This window comes from Dermacentor silvarum, chromosome 8 (assembly GCF_013339745.2).
Source record: "Dermacentor silvarum isolate Dsil-2018 chromosome 8, BIME_Dsil_1.4, whole genome shotgun sequence".
NCBI lineage: Eukaryota > Metazoa > Arthropoda > Arachnida > Ixodida > Ixodidae > Dermacentor > Dermacentor silvarum.
The window spans coordinates 18,024,606-18,046,162 of NC_051161.1; the positions used below are offsets into that span (position 1 = coordinate 18,024,606).

General features: G+C 41.5%; 2 protein-coding genes across 2 annotated transcripts in view; both read left to right on the plus strand.

Moving 5' to 3' along the window:
* The window catches only part of LOC119460714 (haloacid dehalogenase-like hydrolase domain-containing 5), a 28,547-nt gene extending 11,413 nt beyond the window's left edge, over positions 1-17,134 (plus strand). The window contains exons 7-10 of the mRNA XM_037721777.2: positions 1,862-1,907; positions 8,839-8,981; positions 10,539-10,701; positions 13,298-17,134. Of these exons, the coding sequence (XP_037577705.1) occupies positions 1,862-1,907; positions 8,839-8,981; positions 10,539-10,701; positions 13,298-13,501 (556 nt within the window). The 3' untranslated portion in view covers positions 13,502-17,134. The remainder of the gene's footprint in view (positions 1-1,861; positions 1,908-8,838; positions 8,982-10,538; positions 10,702-13,297) is intronic.
* A 1,754-nt stretch (positions 17,135-18,888) lies between these two features.
* On the plus strand, positions 18,889-21,494 carry LOC119460716 (torsin-2A-like). The gene is made up of 4 exons (XM_037721779.2): positions 18,889-19,126; positions 19,214-19,294; positions 19,399-19,628; positions 20,217-21,494. The coding sequence occupies exons 1-4, from the start codon at positions 19,066-19,068 to the stop codon at positions 21,024-21,026; spliced, it is 1,182 nt and encodes a 393-aa protein (XP_037577707.1). The 5' UTR covers positions 18,889-19,065; the 3' UTR covers positions 21,027-21,494.
* Positions 21,495-21,557: the final 63 nt, after the last annotated feature.

Here is a 21,557-nt window from a genome sequence, read left to right on the forward strand (position 1 = left end):
TGTCACTTGAAAGTGTTATTGTGACATGTGCCACTTTAAAGCAGTGCCAGCGATGTCTATATAGTGGCTACAAGTGAAGTATTGGTCTCACTGTATGTATAGAACTATCCACACTTTCATTTTGTCATAATTAACTTAGCCCTTAAGGGCCTCTTGGATAAAAAGCAGCTGGTTATAATAAAAAAAAAGAGAGAAAACAAAATGAAGCACATTGGTTAATGTCTAATCAAGGGTAATAAAAGTTAAAGGAAAGAAGCTAACTGAAATGGAGCAACGTTGAGCGTGTGGGTATGCTTGAGAAGGGTCTACAAAATGCCACTGTTTGTGCAAACAGTGCAAGTTGAGACAGGCTGAAAATTTAGGCCGGGACGGCGTTTAGACCGGAAGCGTAGCAGACTTGTTCTGGTAGGGTCCTTAGCTGCCAGGTTAAACTTATCAGTCGTCTTTTGGACCCCGGAGATAAGGCCCAGTGGAAGAAAACTGTCCTCGACTCTGCTGATTATTGTGCCTCTTGCTTTTTACTTTTTTGCATGCAGTATGCAAAAGGCTCGTGCAACACGCATTGTGTGGTGCTAACTGCATCTCAGATTAAGTAGTATAGCGTCACATTTTAGCAAGAAAGAAAAAAAGAAATTAGAATTGAGGTGGAGATTTTGATGAACATATTGCATTGTAGCCCTTCCTGGACTGCTTTTGTCGATCAAAACATGCCCCTTCCTCTGCTGTGGTATGGATATAGTGGCATGGATATAGTGGTAAATACATATCTGAAATAAAAGTAAGCAAGTAAACGGTGAGATGAAAATAATAAGAGGTTCAGCTATTTAATGCTGGTTAAGGCATTCCTTCCTGGAAAGCACTCAAGCAAAGATGAAAGAAAAACTCTTGAATCTCTGCTCTTGCTTAGAAAGCTATCATGCATGTTTTACTGCATTGAAGTGAACACAAGTTTGTTAAATTACAGACAATTATTTTTGAAGTTGTAGAAAACCTGCGCAGCACTTTTGCTCTTAAAGCTGTGGCACTTAGCAGGTATGACAATTGTGAAACACTGATAAGATATTTTAATTTAAGACTAAAGTTAGTCTGGAAATGCTGGGTCTGGTGTCATCGACATTGTTGTGACATCGTGACACAAAGCAAAATTTGCTGGCTGTAGCAGTTAGGCTAGGTGTGGTGATGTTGCTGGTTCAAAAAAAAAAAAAAAAGAGAGAGTGCTGCGCATCCTGTGGCTTGCACTCGTACGTTGAAGCTTCAGTGATTGGATGAATGGTGTTGGCCAGTGTATCATGATGTGATTACGCATCCACCAACTGGGTACCAAAACCAAAGCTGGTTTGTAGAAACAAGTATTATAATTGTTAAGTGAGCTGCGATGCTTGTTGCTATATTTGTTTCTAGGATGATTTATTGGGTTGGGACCTGCGCCTAGCGTAAAAAGATAGCAAGAAGTAAATGTCATCGTACTCCTTTAAGTAAGCATAGATCTAGTGAAGCTTACATTTTAAACCTTTTTGTTTGTGCTCCCAGTATCATGTGCTTCAGTCTAAAAAAAGTTTATGCAATTTGGGGTGTAGCTTGTCTCCAAACAATAGTTGTCATCTGTCTTGCTTGCGTTTCCTTTCTTGAAAACTCTGCGCTCGCTACTTTCCTGGCAAGAATGCTATGTGACGTTGATAACATGCATAGCGTTCGTGACTTAGAAATACCAGGTGCACAATGTTAAAGAAAGAAAAGGCGTGCAAGATAGATGACGGATATTGTTTGGGGACAAGATAAGCCCCAAAGGGTGCAAACTTTTCTTAGAATGTTGTGTACTTAAGTTGTCTAATAAATTAACCTGTCTTCCTTTTTCACCCAGGTTTGGTCACGGGGCCTTTCTAGTCTGTTTGGAGAATTTGTACAAGGTAATGTTATCTCCCATCTTTCATACAATACATGCATCAGAAATGACTCCATCATACACGTTAAACAGCTGCATGTCATCTGTCACTTTTTTTTTTGTTGTAACAATAGTGCTGTCGAGGTAGTTGAGTGTAATATACATAGTATTGAAATCTTGTGCGGGTGATGAATTTCAGGAAGAAACACTACTTTGATCTAGATTATGAACTTTAATTGCAGAACGAGATTAACGCCTGTCTGTTTAGCACGTAGAAATCTTCTGCTGTGCAAGGTTTTTGCAGTCCTCCTGTCTGGACTTCTTGAAGCAGGTTCTCACTGCTTCTGCATGCACCTGAGAAATACTAATAGTTTAATTATGCAACCTCATTTAATGAATGTTGTGGCTGGATGAAAGACAATAGTTTAACAAGTTGGGCATGTGAAACTTAGCTGGCTGAAATATAACCACTTTACCGTTCATTATTTTAATGAATTTAGTGAATAAGCATATCATGCCTGCTAGCTCACTGACCTGTTCACGGTTTGTCTCGAACAGACCACACAGAATAATGGGTAAGCCATGATAGATGCAATAATTTTGTGTGGATGCAAAGTGATGACGAAAATCTTGGCTCTGGTTTTGGGCTAGTGTTGTTTGTTCACAAGCAAGCAAAAGAAAAAGAAACTGTGAAAGGCGTTTAAACTATGGCACACTTCTGGTGCTGACGTACATTTGAATCCCTGCTCTCAAGACAAGCTGCTGCCTTTTGTACTCTTTGTGGAATAAACTTTGATTTTTTTTTTTTCGAAAGTGGAACTCTCAGCCACATGGCTTGTGTGTGTGTGTGTGTCAGTATTCACCATGCCTGAAGTGTAAGGAATAGCAACATCTGATCTCGTGCATGCATTTTTGCAATACTTTTGGCTTGCAGAATTTTTTTTTGCTTCTTCGGTCATATACTTGTAATTCTTAATAAATCCATAAACTTAAATTGACCTGACTTTTGTGTCTCGATATAAAAGGAGCCCTTTATTGGCAGTGATAGCCACCTTTGCTGCCCATGCAAGAAATACTCAACTCTTCCATGATAGTGAAACAAGCCGTTCCATTGCTGGGACCCAAGCGATTAGCTAAGCATGTCTGCCAACATTTATGATTTTATCATAAAATGCCTGAATTTCAAAGCTTCTTTGTAATTGCTGTATCGACATCAATATTTTAAGAATTTTCATTTCCATACAGCTTATGGCAAATCTCATTTCAAGATAATACAAATACTGTTGCCGTAGCTATTTTTCAGAGCCTTTTATTTTGCACCTGCTCCATTATTCAGACTTGCTAGCAGCAACGCCATCTGTTCCTAAAACCAATGTATAACAGCAACCAAATTATGGCCAATGTTAGGTGAATATCTGATAAACAAACTTCATAAACCTCTCTTGTTTTTCTGCAACACAGATTACTGCATTTGCTTGGTTCTAACGTGCCCTTGATTGTAACATGCACCCGGAATTTTTAATGCCAATGATGACAACGTGTTACACAGACCCTGTTCATGATTGTAAAGCTAGCTTTGCTGGTAGACAGTCTGGCCAACTAATGGCAGCATGGTCATTTTTCCAAGCAGCCTGTACAAACACAGTTTTCTTGTAGTGCAGCCAACTTTTGCTTCGACCCTGACGGGACTGACAAAAATGATCGAATTATCCAGCAGGTCGAATTAAACAAGATGCAGAAAAACGCCAAAGCACGTTGCTGATTCATTTGGCAGTACGGTCTTTGCCCTATTTTAACATGCCCCCAAATCAAATGCATGCCCAATTTCTCTGTGTTCAAAGTAAAAAACTAACATAGGAGTGACATTAATGCTACGAAACAAAGTAGAAATCTAACACACACCCGATTTGTTAGCCATAAAAATGGGCAATACGTGTTGCACAATAGTAGCCGGTTTCCTTAAGTTAGCTTCGCCGCATGGTGTTTAAAGTCAGCTTCGCCGGAATACATTCGTGTTATGCGATAAAGCATACGAATGCTGTGAAGGCAATTTTGGTTTTGTGTCCGATTGCACCGCGCAGGAAACTTTCAGCCCAATTTTCTTTTTTAAAAAAAAGAAGGGCATGTTAGAATTGGGTAAATTCCATAACCAGACATTGTAAAATACGATTATTGCTTGAGAATCTTCCTATGGCAGGCCAGAAATAGGTGTTTTCGGCAGGAAATATTGTGTGTTTAATGCATTCATTGTCCTCTAAGCACTGCCGAGAGAGACGTTGCCACTAAAGGCGTTGTTATTGGAGTCACCGTAGGGGTCAGGCCAATTTTAGGATCAAAATAGCGAAAGTTTGCACCCATAGAAATGCATGGGTGCCGGCTGGGACCTTTGCTTGAGATCGAATTAACCGAAAAAAATCTAATTAACTGCAGACAAATTAACGGAAGTCTACTCTATTATGACATGAAAAATGTAGATGTGGCTCTCGGGATGAATGCATGCGCAAAATACAATCCCCAGCATGGGCTGCTAGCATTTCGTCTTCATTTTAACAGTGACTGGTCCTGCCATTATTTAGGCAAGTGTGCAGTACAGAGAAGCGGCACTTGCAAATTGTGAAAATGGTCTATTGTTGATTTTGTTTGGTGCTCCAATCGAGTGCGCGTGTTACTTTTAAGCAGATTTTTCGGGAAAAATATTGCGCTCTAGAGTTGAGTAAGTACGATATTGCTGCTTCAACTTTAGAGCCGGGTTGTTGTTTGGAAAGCTGCTACAGAACAGAGTCTACAAGAGTTTTAATAAACATTCAACATTTGAGTAATAAAACAATTTTTGTATTGTTCACCGAGCTTTTATATTTTTCGGCTCCGACTGGCAGTATTTTACAAATTTTAAGGTTGGCAGGTGTGGATTAGCAACTGCTCCAGAAAAACAGGGCTCCTCACCACTTCCTATTAAAAAAAAACTTTTTTTTAAATACGAACTAAGTTTTGAAGTCCTGATGCCCTCTGTGGTGGCTCAGTTAGTATTCTGCTGCTGAGCATGACATTACAGCTTCAATTCCTAGCAGGCTGATTCCAATCGAGGCAAAATGAAAAAGAAACAAGTGCACTTTATAGTTCACACTGAGGAACCTTTGAGTGCCAAGAGAAGAGAATCGCAGTCAAGGACTGCAGAGAATCGGGCAGCTTGATTTGGAAATTTTCAGGCATAAAAGGGGGTCAGCTGGTGCAAAATGGGTAATTAGGGATCACTAGGAGGGGCCACCATCCTGCAACGGACATAATCTGACGATAAATGATAATGATAAACCTTTAAGGGTTCGAAACTAATTTAGAAGCGTTTCCACTATGGTATCTCTCATGGCATACTGCGCAGCTTTGGGTTGTAAACCCTATCAATAATTGCTTTAAATCCTGATGGCACGTATATTAAAAAAAAGCATTACCTTAGCGTAAGTGTGTTCATAATGCTTGAATGCTGAAATTGAGACCGCCTTGCTGCGTGAAAAGAAAGTGTCTGTTCATTAAACCACAAGTGTTGTTCAAATCTTGGCCGCCACAGTGACTACTTGGCAACCAGTCATGTCTGAAAAGGAAGGAGCCACTGCTGAAGCACTCTTTCTTGTAAAAAGTACCGGCATGTCCTAATATCTCTGGTGGCCACTTAGAAGCATCATTTAATCAATTTTGAAGCCCTTCCTATAGTGCAGACATAGTGTCTTTTGTGTTCCATATTTGATGGGAATTGCTGTTCTGCAATTGTTCTTCCCCTGTGCCTTATTGTAGACTGTTTGAGCACTATCTAAAAACATGTGCACTAGCTAAAACAGCATTGTTTAGCACACTTTTGTGAGCCGTGCGCTTTACAACAGACCATGCCAAGCCCACTGCTGCTCCATCACATTTCACTTTGCTGAAATTGATGGAAGGTAACTGGCAGAATATTGAGCGTTCAGGTCTGAATGGCTCACATCCATGACTGTGCCTACCTATGTATAGTCTTAAATTTCACAATACGCCATCAATGTGCCAAATGGGCTCCGAGGCGTTAGATGTTACATGAGCTCTATACTTGATGTTTCAGCAGTGACATAATGCAATTTTTGAGATCAGCACAGCAGAGATAAACAAGTTTCTTTTTCAGCAACACATTATTTGCACTGCCAGACATAAGTAGTTGCGCATAAAATTTCGCACTGATTTTTTTAATTAACAAGAATGTGCTTGATTAATTAATTAATTTGATTATTACTCTATGAACTGTTATATTTGATGATGGATTTGATTAATTACTCTATCGAACTGTTATATATGTGCATCGCTTCCTCTTCTCCTGCCATCTATGTGACGTCTTTCAAATTAACCGACAGCCCCTATCACCTATGTATTGTGAATCTGTACAGCCTGAATAAACACAGTTCCACTTCTGCTTTGGACTAGGCTGTTCCTCAACCAACATAACATGGTGTCAGAGTAATCGCTGGCCTGGCTTTTTCAGTGTTGTAATTCAGTAATCTTGTTTTCATTTGAATTTCTTGCCTTCTGAAAACTCACCTAATGTGTGCGCTGGAGAGAAAGGCTGTGTAGTAACGTGCGAACACCTTGCTCAGATTGTGGTTACTTAATGCTGCGATGCTCGGGTCTGGGTTCTCTATGAAGTGCAGTGCTTTATTGTTGCTGAAGAGGGGAGAAGGCGCTCCCAACAGGGCTAGTGAAAAACTGAAATGTCGGATTACGCGATTCCCTTGCACCAACTTTCGAAGAGGCCATTGCTGTCGAGCCATAGAAGCACCTTTTCAATTTGGCGAACCACATCCGGTGAACTTCCTCTTGGTGCCCTTCACTCCTCAGCCATTTAGATTTAAACGACTAATTGTAACAGACCCCAGCAAATGTTCACATTCCTTGAAAAAGTGTACAAATCTGTAATGCAATTTATTATAATGCTGGATATTATTCAGCTCTAGAAATACTGTTTGTGTGTTACAATCACAAAAAGAGGTGTATATGAGTCTCGTAATGTCAAACAGAAACATTTGACCTAAACGGCCAAAACCGTCTCTCTATATCAGAGAAGTCACAAGTGAAGAATAACTTACGGCCAATGAAGGCCACCTATAAGAGCCACCAGGAGAGAGGGAGAGATATTTATAAGATAAAAGCTCAGAGGTTGAACTTCCAAGAGAAGTGTGCAAATCTGCAAGCCTGCCATGTTCAGGTGATCCAGGTGTAGCTGCAGGACACTGATGGTGAAAAGGAGGTAACCCATGTACATGTTTTCAATCCCTTCAGGCTCTGTAGTTCCTACCAAATTTAAGTGCTCAATGCTGCATTGTCTGTCAGATCTTGTTTTGTCAAAAATGTAACTGGTTACATGTAATGGGGTACTGAAAGAAGCAATTGAATTACAGTGAGCATTAGTGAGTAAACAAGTAATTGTTGAATTACAATAAAGTGTAATTGATTACAAGTAATTAATTACATGTAATTCATTACGTGCAAGTCTGATGGTAGTCAAATTTTGGCATAAGCTTTAGTGCAAGCCATTGTGATGCGGCACATGCTCGTAGAAGTGCATTCTCTGATAAGCATTAATATACCATAGTCATTGCGTAATGGAGGTGTTGGTGTCCCACTGTAGGCATCCTGTTCAAAACTTACAACTGCTTTTCGTACTCTCATTTCTGTAATCCTTTATGGAACATTTTCATTATGAAAAATACATTTAAGTTTCAGCGGATAACGCTGTGCAGTACATACCTATGGGGCTGTGACTTAAATGTTAACAAAGAAATTTGAAGAAAGCGAAGGATTATGCAATGTGTGACTGAATGGAAAATTCAGTGTGTAAGATCAAGAGATACAAGGCTGCAGTATGGATGAGAGAGTAAATGCAATGGAAGTATACTCTATTTGAGATAAAGATACATTGTTTGGTAGATCATGGGAAGTAGACACGCAGTGGTCTATCAGAGTGAGTGCCAAGGGAAAGGGAATGTAGTTGAGTTTCAGAGGATTATATGGAATGTTGAGGTTGGCATATTTGTAAGCGTGGTTTCTTGAATGATGTTTATTGTATGTTATTAGCTCAAGAAATTTGTAGCACATCCTCTCGCTAGAGGATGATGCTGCAATAGTGTTCTGTATAGCACATGCTTCCAGGCCCTTGGGTTGCAAGGGCTCCGTCAAGGCCGTAGTGTTTCTCACAAATGTTTTGCCGCTGACATATTTAGTATATATATCATCCTTCTGCAACATATTTTTTTTGTTCGTAGTATACTTCATTATCCATTGGCATAATCTTGTTACATATCCATTTTAGGCCTTTACAGCAACTGCTTTAATTCCCCTTTACAGCCAGGTCACATCTACCTCTCATAATTCATCACTACATTGCCAACTCGGTAAAACTAGCCTGGTGCTCTTTGGCCATACTTGGCCCTTGCACCACAAAACACCGGTTCATCATCATTTTCAAGTGTAATTGGATATCTTATGGAGAGGCCGTTGTTCTGAACTGTACCTAAATGGGCTGTTGGTGGTCACATTCACGTCCTTTTCTAACTTATAAAATCGCCTACCTCTTAGGTTGTGCCATGATCTGTAGCAGGTTTGCACACATGGCTGGTTCTGGTCCTGGCTCTTCCTTTTTCTTCCTAAGCACCGGTTTGTGAATCAATGAAACATATTCCCATTGATCTTGCTGCTGGCGATTACTGTCAGGCACCTAGATGAATTTCAGTGCAAAAATTTATCCCTGCTGTTTGCTTTTCTTCGGTACATTTTCTATCGAGGAAGACATTATAAGCGCCACATTCCTTATTTTGAACAGTTTGACGAATGTGACAGTGTGGGTATGGGAGTAATGAGATATGTTACTCCTTCAGGAAAGAGAATTTGCTGCAATGTTGTTTTATTTGGGGACTGAATCTTTCTTTAACAAATTCCTCTTGCAGAAAGTAACCGGTAGGGACATGATCTACACAGCACTAATCGGAAAGCCCAGCGAGATAACATACCTGCACGCTGAGTCCTGTGTTCAGGAAGAAGCCCATAGGCTCGGTATCACTCACCCAGTGCGACGCCTGTTTGCCATTGGGTGAGAATTTTCATTTTATGTGCTTTAAATATTCCGTCTTTTGACACTGCGCAGGATAGGCAAAAAATAAAGCTGTACGCAGTTGTGTAGCGTTGCCCCTGAGTTCAAGCATCTGCGTTGTGCAAAGTGTTGAGGACAGGACAGAAACTGACATTTTCTTCATTACACTACGTATATCTTGTTTCATAAAAGTGCTGTTGCATAAGTGTGCTGGACAACACCAAGCATACAGGGTTTTGCTTTAAATTTTTTTCAAGCGTTCGTTCAGCAGACACTTCATGCTACGTTGAAGCTGGTTCTTCTTCATTGCTTTTTTGTCTTAGTTATAATTCATCATTTAAATTTTTATTGTCTGTCAAAGCATGAACAGACTTGCCAAGACGAAGCGACAGAGAGCCGAGAAATGTGCTCCAGCCATTGTCAGAAACTTTATCTACAAGTTCTATGTGTTTAGCTGACCTCTCCATGGATGGGACAATGGGTCTGCAGCGTTGTATTTTTGCATGAGTTGCCTCAGAAGAGCCAGGAAGTGCGATTAAAACGCAAAACGAGTATACTCGGGAGTGGCAGGAAGTGTGCGGGGGTGGGTCTCCGAGTTAGGAGTGGCACTATAAGGGTAAAAGTAAGAAGGGTGGTCTAGCACACTACCTACATTCAGTACACTCACCTGTTCATCTTTTCGTCCATATGTGTCATGGATTTCCTTTGAACAATGTTTCTCGAACTGTAGTCTATGGACCCACAGGGTCCTACAGAGGGTATTCACAGGAACATCAGAAGCCAATTTAGAGACTCGCAATTTACAAGCATTGTCTCGCAAGAGGACCAATAACAAGTTCAGTGAGGCATTTCTGGCAACCTTTGTGTGTGCAGCAGCATTCATCATGCCTTTGCGGATAAGCCGATGTATAATCAAGGACTTCATTTTGTAACCGTGTTTGTGACTTCAACTTTCTTTGAACTTGACAACGGTGCGGCTGTTCCCCTTGTGCTACACAGCATTTCTGGTTAATCACACAATGCAAGTAACACATACTTTATCTAAAATGAAGCCCTATAGCTGCAAATATGATGTGAATAAATTTTGGTGTCCCTAGATTAACTTCAGTATTGTTGTGTTTTTCCATGCTTGCCCTTTTCTGTAAAGATAAAAAAAAAAAGGATATGTGCTTAAGGTTGGTCATCTGGAGAAACGTGGTGAAAGGGTCTCTCATGGCTAAAGGATTGAGATATATTGTCTGAAAACCTTTGGCTAAGATGTGGAGATTTGGAACGTTATACATGGTGTCTGCCTATGCCACTGCGTCTATTATTTGCTGTGACTAACATGTTTAATTTGCTAGTGCTTGAGCTGCTGTTGCAGGCTGGGCTTAACATATTCATCCAGGATGCAAAATGGTTACGTTTCTGTTACTGTTTAAATTAGTTGCAAAATGTTGCATTCATACAAGCTTCAGGTATGACTGAAGCTGCTATATATTCAGTATCACTTTTGTGTGCGCCTAGGACTAACACCACTTTGTATCTAAGACATCATTTTTCCTCTTCTGTGTAAAGCGACAACATAAACACCGACATCTATGGTGCCAATCTGTACAACCGCTACCTGGAGCGCCGTCGAAAGGATGACTTTCCAAAGGCAATTCTGGCAGCTGGCTCCAATTCTGCCCGTCAAGCATTGAACTCCACCATGTCCAAAGACTCCCAGTCCACTGTTGGGGTAAGCTCCAATGCCCCAATGAAGGCAATAGCCTCAGTGTGGCCCTTTATCTCAAGTCATCAGTGTTTCCTGCAATATCTAGAATTTACAGTTTTCCATGGTGGGCTGGTGGCTTATGTCTGGCCTCTTGTCACAAATTCTGAGACATGTCTGCATAACCAGACATGGTTGAATATTATTACCATGGCAGCTAACTGGCATGCTGCCGTAAGCCAACCAAGCACTTCTAATAGCAGGCTGTGCATGCATTGCCTACTATCGCAAGTGTATAGTTGCATCAGTTGCAGTCTTTAGTTGCAGCAGCAGTTGGTGATAGGTCATGCCACCACAAGCTAAAGTGCCCAAAAGTGCCATTGCTCCATTGAAGCACCCAAAATGTACCAAGAGATGCACACACAAAAAATGATGGGAAATTTATTGTGTCATGGTGACATCATAAGTCATGGTTTGGGCACAAACTTCAAGGTAGTTTGGCTGTCATTCTCATCTGTAGTTAACCATTATTGTTTCACACACACACAAAAAGAAGCATAGAAAATTTTAGGGCAGTAACGGCCTGCCAGTGCAGTGCAATTTAGAGTGTCCCTTCAAGCAACCAAATATTCTAAGAGCAAGATCCTGTACATGGGTAATGCTTAAAATCACATCATGGTACGTTTTCAGCACATATTATGATCTTGTTCTATGAGGACTGAACCTGGTTTATATTGCTTTTGGACAGCAGGTTATCTTTGTCTAAGCAATCTAAGGGGCACTGGAATGTTTTTTGAACATTGTAAAACATTCCCCATCTGTAGACAATGCTGCAGTGAACATAAGAGCCAGCTATTTTTCCACTGCATGCAGCAGTAAACTTACCGTCTAGTATAATAGATCACTTGCTGTATGCTGTGGCTTCTTTATTTAGCTTGTTGTATGCGACATCAGCAACAATGTAACAGCTGGTGCAATGGCTTATAGGCACCAGCCATTGCGCCACCGTTAATAACTATAAATTACAAGCAAGAGCTAGCGCATGCATGCACACTTCTCCAGATGTTCCCTCAAATGGGGAAGCAGCGGTTGTTAAAGGGGCCCTGCAAGACTTTTTACCATTGTCGTGCAAATCATTTCACATGAAAGGATGCAGTTCTAGAAATATTTTGCAGGAAAAAAGTATTCCAATGCCTTCAGTAGGAGCAGAGTCAGCGGCATTTAAAGATTGCCTTGTATCCCCTCCACGGTGCTCCCACTCCTTCTTCAACGACGTGCACTGTGGGGGCTATGGCGGCCATAACGCTCCGCTCACTGAACGGCGCACAGTTTATAAATTTGGTTCGAAACGTTCACTTACGGTTTTGGCGCTTGCAATACACTAAACTCAGAGGCTGCCACCTAACAAGGCTTGCCGAGGCTGCTCGCCTTGCGGTAACCTGTGCAGTGCATTTTTACCCCTTTCCCTGCCTTTGCAGCAACAACTGCACACCGATGTCGTCATTTCGTGTTCATTTTCTGCAAAAGCCCAGTGAAGCACGCCTCCCACAAATTTTGCATATGTAAAAGCTGCAAGTGCCACGTTCATGCTACATGTGTACTTGCGCTCAAGTGAGTGTGCGTGCACAAATTTTATGCACAAAGAGAAAGAAGCCATGAAATGCGCTAATGCACACTGTCATAGTAGTCGGTGAAACTTAAGTGACGCCACAACGGAACAACTCGAGCAGACGACGGCCACTGAATACCAGAAATACAAAACAAAATTCTTATGTTGACACTTTTAAAGCAGTGATATTTCATAATTTTTAATACATCAAGTATCATGAACGTTGTTACACTTTCGTGGCCATCGATAAAGTTAACATTTCTTGTGATGTTTTCATGAATCTAGCCAATAGTGGTATGAGGGCGCCATGGCGTCATCATGAGCAGTTTGGATGATGGGAGCTTAATTGAGCCGTAGGAAAGCATGATCGATCTTTACAGAGGCATTGTGCATTCCCCACTACGTGGATTTGAATAATGTTTAACTTGTGTGTTCACGGAAGCATTCTCTTGCGTTTAGCGTGATTTATTTACCATGCTCAAAGAATGTTGCAGGGTCCCTTTAATAGATTCCACCTGTTCTGTCACCAATCCTTTGCCGCTCTTAGGCACCGTTGTTAGATGCCAACCTAGAAAATTAACACATCACGGAAAAAAGAAAAAGAGGAGAGATGGACAAGGCATTGCTGTTGGCGCTTCCCCAGCTCAGACAAATGGATAAATCGAGGGGGAATGGAAAAAGCAAATATTGCTGTCATCATTACGCCTTTGTTCATATTACGTCCCTCTAAAAAATTTCCTCGTGAACATACTTCTTGAAATGTTACTGCATCTAGCGCACAACGCAAGACAAGGACAGAGTGAAGAGCCGACGCATTGGCTCTTCACTCTGTCCTTGTCTTGTGTTGTGCGCTAGATGCAGAATTGGAACACCAACATGCCCAAACTTATGTGATTTCTTGAAATGCATTGCACTCATTTCAGCATGTTGCTCAGTTTCGTGAAAAGGTGTTTAATGGCACTTTTTAAAAATCCTGTGTCTCCCAAGTTCACTATTTCTTCTTGTGTGCTGCAGATGATGGGCAACTGCGGAGCCGTGAGCTGTACATCTGTGCTGGTGCACACAGGCGTGTACAATGAAGACCTGCACGACGATGCGTGCGAGCACACGCCACGCGACTTCCTGCCCGTTGAAGTCGGCCTCAAAGAGCCAGCATATCGCGTCGACAACATCCTCTCCGCCATAGAACTAATCTTTGATCAGGAGGGCTTTTCTTGATGACAGCACAACACCCTATGGCTTGAAATGAGGATTCTTCTGCGCACACCTCTGCTTTTTTATATATATATAGGGATTTCGGTTTTGTGAAGTCACCCCCCCCCACACACACACACACACACACGCACACACTTTTTGTTTTTCAAGCTGCCACCACCGTCTTCATTTGCTTCTTGTTTGCTTTATGACGCATTTCAACACATAAAGACTATGTGCCCATTAACCACCCGCATTGGGGCTGCATTATATGGGGTGGTCATCTTTAAGATCATCTTAAGTTATGGAATTTTCAAAAATTGCAAATAATTAAATTCAAATCCTTGAGCTGGATTGTTGATAGAGGCAGACATTACTTGGCCGAAAAATGGAAACACATATTCAACTAAATAACAAAAATTCACTAATTATTAACTTCATGCCACATATTGCAGTATATGAATTATAGCTGGTGAGTTTGTCAAGCAAAACAACACTCTTTTATGCATTCAAGCACAAAAGTAACTGGAAAGCCTTGTATTTCATCCCACACTTCGGGAAATAATATTTTGAAATCGATGTCATCCTGGAAATTAATTTTAAGTAGCCAGTGAGTTTGCAAGACGCATCGTCTTGCAAACTCACTGGCTACAATTCATAAATTGCAATATGTGCCGTAATGTAATTAATTTAGAAGTTAGTAATTTTTTTTTGTTAATTAGTTGAATATGTGTTATGATTTCTCGGTCTAGTAATGTCTTCCTCTTCGAATAATCCAGCTCAAGGACAAGAATTATGCTATCTGTCGCAGGCAATCTTTGAATATTCCATAAAACTTGAAAATGATCACCCTGTATGCGGTGTGCAAAACAGATATTTTATTATATTAATTGTGTATAATTATTTTATGCATCTACTTTGTGGCAATAGCAGATGGTTGAGACTATCTATCTGTCTGAGTGGGTTTTGAGCTGGAAGAGGATAAGTTATTTTTTCAAAGAATTTGACAGGTCGGAGATAGCATCTTGCTGCTTGCGCAGTGGAAGCTTGTATACTCCTTTAGGCACCATGATGGCCAAGTTAAATTCATTTTTCAGCATTTACCGCAAGTGAAGTGACAACCATTCCAGAATAACATGCAGTGTCAGTTCCACACTAGCATGCTGTATAAAAACTGTCATCACTCCTGATACTATCAGGCAAAAATGATAGGAATAATGCTTGCTGAATTCATTGGTACTACAATGGATGTTTCACAGTGAAAACGAAAGGTGTTGATTGTTTGTAGGTCACCTGTAGCTTGGTGGCTGTGCTTTTTTACTTGTTTCATGAAGCCACTTCTGTATGAGGCTGTTGAGTTACATGAAAAGAAAGGTCATGTACAACTGGAAGTCAGTTTGTTGATGACCCAGAGTGCACTTAGCCTGGAAGTAGTAAGACTGACTTTGCCATGCACTTCTCATGACTCTTTGGAATGGTTACAGGCAGCACAACTTTGGCATATCAAACAGCAGCTACTAGTTTACAGAAGCTTAGTGCACAAGAATGGATGGTGCATTTCTTTCGTAGTTTTTACTTGAAATGTAGACGGGAAGGAAGAAGAGCATTTCAGTTGTTTGTTGCCAGAAGACTTTACGACTTCATTTTATTCCTAACATTGCACATGTGAACCAAACTACAACACCATTTTGACAAGTGCTTGTAGTTCTGTTTATGGATGCCTTACAGATTATGCTCCACTTCTATCAAATGTTGAGCAGTTTGGGTGCAATAAATTTTTAGTCCAACAAAAGGTTTAACTCAAGAATTGCTGTTTCCTATAATATGTAAGCCTTGTTTGCATGTTCCTGCTATTATTGCTTTTTTTTTATGTAGCTACAATATTGCATTGATTAAATTTGTTCCAAGGCTTGGCACTTTTCATTATGTGGAAGAGTATAGATAGATTGAATTGTGCAGATTGTAGTCTCGTAAATCTACACAATGTAACATCATCTGTAGTCACATGGGGAAGTGATGTTACTCCTTTTCTTGCTGTGTTGTTGGTAGTGCTACTCTGTCGCTTCAAGCAAAAGAAATGAACGCTGAAGTTTCGATGCCCTTATTTCTTTTTAGTTGCATTTTTATGAAGCCACGGCTGTCACTGATTCTGCAGTGTTTGTCACAGTGCTGCCACTGTTTTTTCCTTCTTCGTCTTATCCTTTGCATTCGTAGACATTTTCACTACATTTATTCATGATTATTCACGCCACGTACATATTGACACCGTGTGCTTGATACACAGAAGCGAAAACTCTCACGACATCTTCATTGTCCGTAAATTTGCTCAACTTCACGATGATTTTCACTGCTACATTAATTTAATGCTGTGGGAAGGGGGCCTGTAAGAGCAGTGTGCAAATTGTGGCCAACGGAGAGCAGCTTGCACGCTTTTCTTCAAGGTTCCGAAGTCCTCTCACTAAGTGTTTTAAAAACTTGTGTAATCTTGTGTAATATGTTCATTGTTTGCAGTAACATCGTGCCACTCACGCGTGCTGTCAATATATCATCGTACGTGTGTATGCTTTTGAAACTGTTGCTTACTTTTGCTGCTGTAAAAACTCGAAGCTGATTGTGCAAGTTTTCTAAGTTCTGTCCTTGCAGGCACAAATGAAATGAATGTGCTTCGAATTCTGTCTCTTTGATACTGTAATCTCAATTTTTTTCTTGCTTTGTATGGTGATGCAGAGTTTATTCACGCTTCTTTTTATAAAAAGAGTACTAGGGTGAATAGTTCTTACAGCTTCCGTGTTCTTTTTTTTCTGGGAAAGCTTATGTTGGTGAGGTTTCATTTGATTCTTTTCTAGTAGGCACTGTGTAACTATATTCCTTCATTAAAAACTTGTCGCAGTACTGTAGTAGAAAAGAAATTACCTGCCTTGGTCTCTTTAGAATCGTAGCCTACATTTGAATGCTGTATAATCAAACTTCAATATAACGAACACGGATATAGCAGATTATTGGATGTAGTTACATAAATCTAAGATGTTTATCATTGATATCAATCGTAAATATATCCTTGTAATGAATATTGGATTTAACAAAGGTATTTTTGTGTCAGATAAGACTTCGTTATATTGAGGTTCAGCTATGTATGCTGTATTGCAAAGCATGATGTGTGGTTATGTTCAAGGTTCACGACCTCTTGTTTCTTCATGCCTTATGCAATTTTTTTTGTCATCTTCCAAGACCACGTTTGTATGTATGTGATGTTTCTTATGCGCATGCTAGAGTATACTTGTCATTCTGCTTGTTTGGTAACAACAAAGGCATAATTTACAGTAGCCACTGCATGCTAGAAATAGTTGTTCTGTTTTGAAGTGCCTTTTGTAGCCTCTGCTGAGTCCAGGTTCTGCATAGCGTTTCCATCAGCATGTCACTTTGTTTAAACAAACACTTGATGTTCTGTTGAAATGCTGTTGCTTGGATTTTTATATACATCTTTCAATATCTGTCTCTTGGTGAAGATAGCAATAGGATGTTCTTGAACAAATGTGACTGAGTAGAATTCCCTTTTAGTATACTTGATAGAATGACAGTAATTATTCATTTACAAGAGAGTCGGTCCTATGACATCAGATGCCTATTTATGAATAAACTGCTGATACTGAAGCACTACATGTAGTGTTGTGTGCCTTTAGGTAGCATATATCTGTGGAATGTACCAAAAGTATTAAATGCTGAAGCATCTGAAAGCAGCCCTGTAACACCTCGTAATAAATGAGCACATCTGCTGGGACATGGTTTTCAACACTCTGACACACAATGCATTGGGTAAATTTGCAGACAGATTGGCAGGAGCCTGTCCACTCGAGCTTACTACTGTGCTCTGTGGGAAAGAACCAGTCAGAGTAAGTCAGGGTAGTTAGTGTAGTATACACAGTCAGTGTAATAGACGAGTTGAAAAAACCTGGAAGGCTGCTTTGCTGCTACAAAAATTCATGCACAATGGCAGCACGGCCCATCCTCGATGCAAATATTGTTAGGTGCACTGTAGTGCTTGCTGGCACATGTCCGACTTCTGGAGACGCCTGCATACCTAGGCTGGTTCCCTTTGTACTCCCTCCATTCACTCTTTCGCATAACTTGCATGCACCTAATGTTTTATGCTGCAGAGCGAGCTTTAAAAAAATATAAATTCTTTCGCGCTCTTTGAATTTCATTATTTTCTCTTGAATGGTGCTGTCGCCAGCTGCTTTGCAGCTCGGGAAAGCTGCCTTGCTGGTTTTGCAACTTGTCGATTGAAAGCAAAGGCTACATTCAGTCAAAAAACGGTGTAGGGCTCAAAAACTGTCTACTTGAACCAAATAACCCCACACACGCAAGAATAACCCAGCATGATTAGTAATGTTTGATGGCTGCATGTAAGGTTGCTGGAACTCTTCAAAGGATGCATAGGGGTGCAACATAAAACAGTTTAAAGCATACAAAAAGCAAGGAATGAAGTTGTTGCCTAGAACAGAGTATGATAAATGCAGTACTTGATCCCTGCTGGGCAGCGTATACTTGCTTTTCAATAACCGTGCGGGCATGTGAAAATTGAATACACATGTAATTTACGCGCGACTGATATTTTACCATACCTTTCAGATAGTGGTAAGTAAATGTTATCTGGTGATAGTACTACAGCTAGGCAGTAGAGGTTCTGTCAGACTACTGCATTACTACCAGCGAATGCCCCTTTGTAGAGATTTAGCTACAGAACACCTATCAGGTAAACGCAGGCGTACCGGGCGTTGGGGCGGAGGCGTTAACGTGAGCGGCCTGTATGGTGCTGCCACCTGGTGGAGCAGAGCTGTCACCAAAGCCTCTGATTTGGTGATATCCGAAGTGACTGGTGAACAGTGAACCGGACCAACCAGACGGCCTCAAAGACTGTGACGAACTGTGTTTTAGGTTCTTTCGCTCCTTACTTTACACGCCTCACTTTCTTTCCTTTCTTGTTTTCTACATCTCCTGTGGCGTTGAAAAACGCCTGCCATGTGACAAAAGCGGTCAGGACCACTTACAGCAGACAAAAAAAGCTAATATTGCAGTAACCAGGTGTATTTTACTTCGCTGCTGGTGCACATTTTCGGCAGCAACACGATTACGCCACTGCCGAAAATTAACATGTAAGTCACATGTTCGATTGCTCGCAAGCACTGAATCGTCAGCTGCCGCCGTTGCCGCGCAACCAGAGAAGTGACGGTACACATGCAACTACGCAACAGTTGCCACGCGCCGCCACGCGCCAAGCGCGATTGGCGACGCTAGCGACACCTGTAATAGCCGTAATCGGAGCCACCGGAGTCGATGCCGCATCCACATCCGACGTTTGGGCCGTTTGAGGTCGAGCGGGGTCAATAGCATGAGCGCCAAAGCAGCCGCATAGGAAGTGCTTGCAGCACGACAACACCGCAACGGCCTGCCAACGGTTTCTGCTTCTATGTTTTGGTCATCGGCAGCTGGACCATGAAAGCATCGGCGCTGTCCGTCGAGTCAACAGTAGTGTGCTCGTAGAGTTTTGAGCATCGCTTTTTCAACTGTTGCATTGTGCTACTGATGAAATGGGGAAGAAACGCTTGGCTATTACTTATCCAGGATATGAGCCAGAGTACGCTCGAACAAGTAAGTCAGTGCGCCGCATGGCCGCAACCGGCCTTACGATACACCCGCTGCGTGTATCTTTACTTCTGCCCGTTGCTTTCTTTGCAGACTCGGTGCCAAAAAAGCGTTTGGCCATTACTTATCCCGGTCATGAGCTGAATACAAAGCTGGCGACGAAAAAATGCTCCCGTGAGTAACAACATAATATGCGCCGCTCGCGTGATCATGCAACTGGAAAAAATCACAGTTCCCGGCGTTGTCTGAAAAAAGAATGTTGCTGTTTATACTCGCAGGAGACATCTACCGCCATAGAGAAACAACCTCATCATTGGAATGTGTAGACCGGCAGTGGTTGTGTATGAACAGTTTTTGGCAGGCCAAGTGGAGTACGATTCCAAAAAAATTCGTCACGCGCTACATACCCGTCGTCTGGTCGTTCCTGCAAGCCTGCGTCTCGCTAGGCTGCCTTTTCCTGGTCTTCCTCTTCTTTTACCCCCAATGCCTCGACTCAAGTGAGCTGCAGGTAGGTGACAGCCTTGCACTTGCGCATTGCAACTTATTTGCTCATGAAACAGATGTGCACTGCGTGCTAGGCGCGCAGAGGGAGCGCATGGTCGTTGTCAAGCTTCAACGACTAAAATGATTATAAAATCAAGTCTGGTGTAGATACGTGGCTATTGTATCTTCCTGTTGCTTTATGAGTGCATGTAGTTTCCGCACCTGTTGATATGTGGCCGCTTTGGCTGGAAATGAAAGCTGTGACCTGGTGCACCATTGAAAATGCAACATATATAGCTACAGAGTCACCCTGGTTTGTTCCTCTATGATGCACTTCTTATATGTGCATAAGCTAAGTATAACAAAAGGAAATATATTCAAACCTTTGCTTAGCAAAGTGCAGGCGTGCTCAGCTGGTACAAATATATACACAGATGTGTGATTGTAAGTGCTGTACTAATTTTTTTTTCTCACTAGTGTTCAACGTTACTTGCACATTAAGCTTTGAGACACACCCATTTGAAATTACATTGCACGTGGTAGTACAACTGCTTAAGGAATAGTTCAACATCAGCCTCAACTGCCCTGTCACATTTCCTCTTTTCTGTTACAGGTGGAGGCGCTTAACCTCACACTTCAGCAGCATCTTGTTGGCCAGGACATTGCCATAAATCGGACAGTGACTGCCATAGCACGCTATTTGAATAGCAGTGAATCTGCAGCATCATTTCCACTTGTGCTTGTGTACGTTGGCTGCTCCGGGTGTGGAAAGACGTATGCACTGTCGCTAATTGCGAAGCACTATCCACATACTGAGACTCTGGTTGCATCACACAAGATAGCACTTACACGCAAAACAGGGAACGACCTGTTACACTGGCTGCGGTACTCCTTGTCATCGTGGCGGCCAAACGTTATTGTCATCGATGATGTCGACCTTGGGCTTGACACAGTTCGGCCTAGTCTGCTGGATGATTCATTCAGCACACAACTGGAGGCTGTTCTTTCAACTTGGGAGAAGGCAAGAGTGCAGAGAGGTCAAGCAGTGATCTTCGTTATGTCACTGAGTGGTGGAGGTAATGTGGCAGAGGGTTTTGCGTTGAAGCAGATTGCTGATGTGCACAAGCGGGAAACTGCAGAAGACATTGAAAAGCTTATTGAGGCGTACCGAGACATGTTTCCGCCGTGGTTAAAAAATGCAGAAATTGTGCCTTTCCTGCCCCTGACCAAGGGTGATGTAAAAGAATGCGTACTGAGGCAACTGGCAGAGCAAACACTAAAATCCCGAGCCAAAGTACTGGCACTCTCTGGTGGTGTTGACAGTCTATTGCAAGCATTTACATTTTACCCTGTGGACAACCCTGTCTTCTCAAAATCCGGCTGCAAGGAAGTGCCTATCAAGATTGCACTGGGTGAACTCTGAAAACTTGACTGTAGCAAGAATGCTATGCTGTCAGTGACTGATATGAACTGTGAATGTGCTCAAGGAAATGCTTGGTGGCAAGCACAAATATCTGATCTTTATGATGTGGCAGCAGTGCAAGTTATTGCATTGTGAGCATTGTTGACTGTGATAAGTGAAAACGGTTGTAGTAGGCTAAAGGTGTGCCTATATTGACGGTGCCAGTTAAAGCACTACTTTTATTTCTATTATCTTGGTCGTACAATACGTTTTGCACTGCAGATTAGAGTGCAAATCCTTACTGGAAACATTTTTTATGCGGAAGTTGAATTTTACTCATTCTTTTTTTTTCTCCATATAGACTTAGTATGTACCAAAAACAAATTTTATGCGTGATCGTTTATTAATAAATTGCTCTGTACACTGGGCAACAAATCAAATGTGAGAATAGGGTCTTTGGAACACTGTGTCATATGTTGTACTCGGAGACCATTCATGCATCAGTAGTTCAAGGCAAAACAGGTGAGAGTGCCTCTACTACATGCATATATT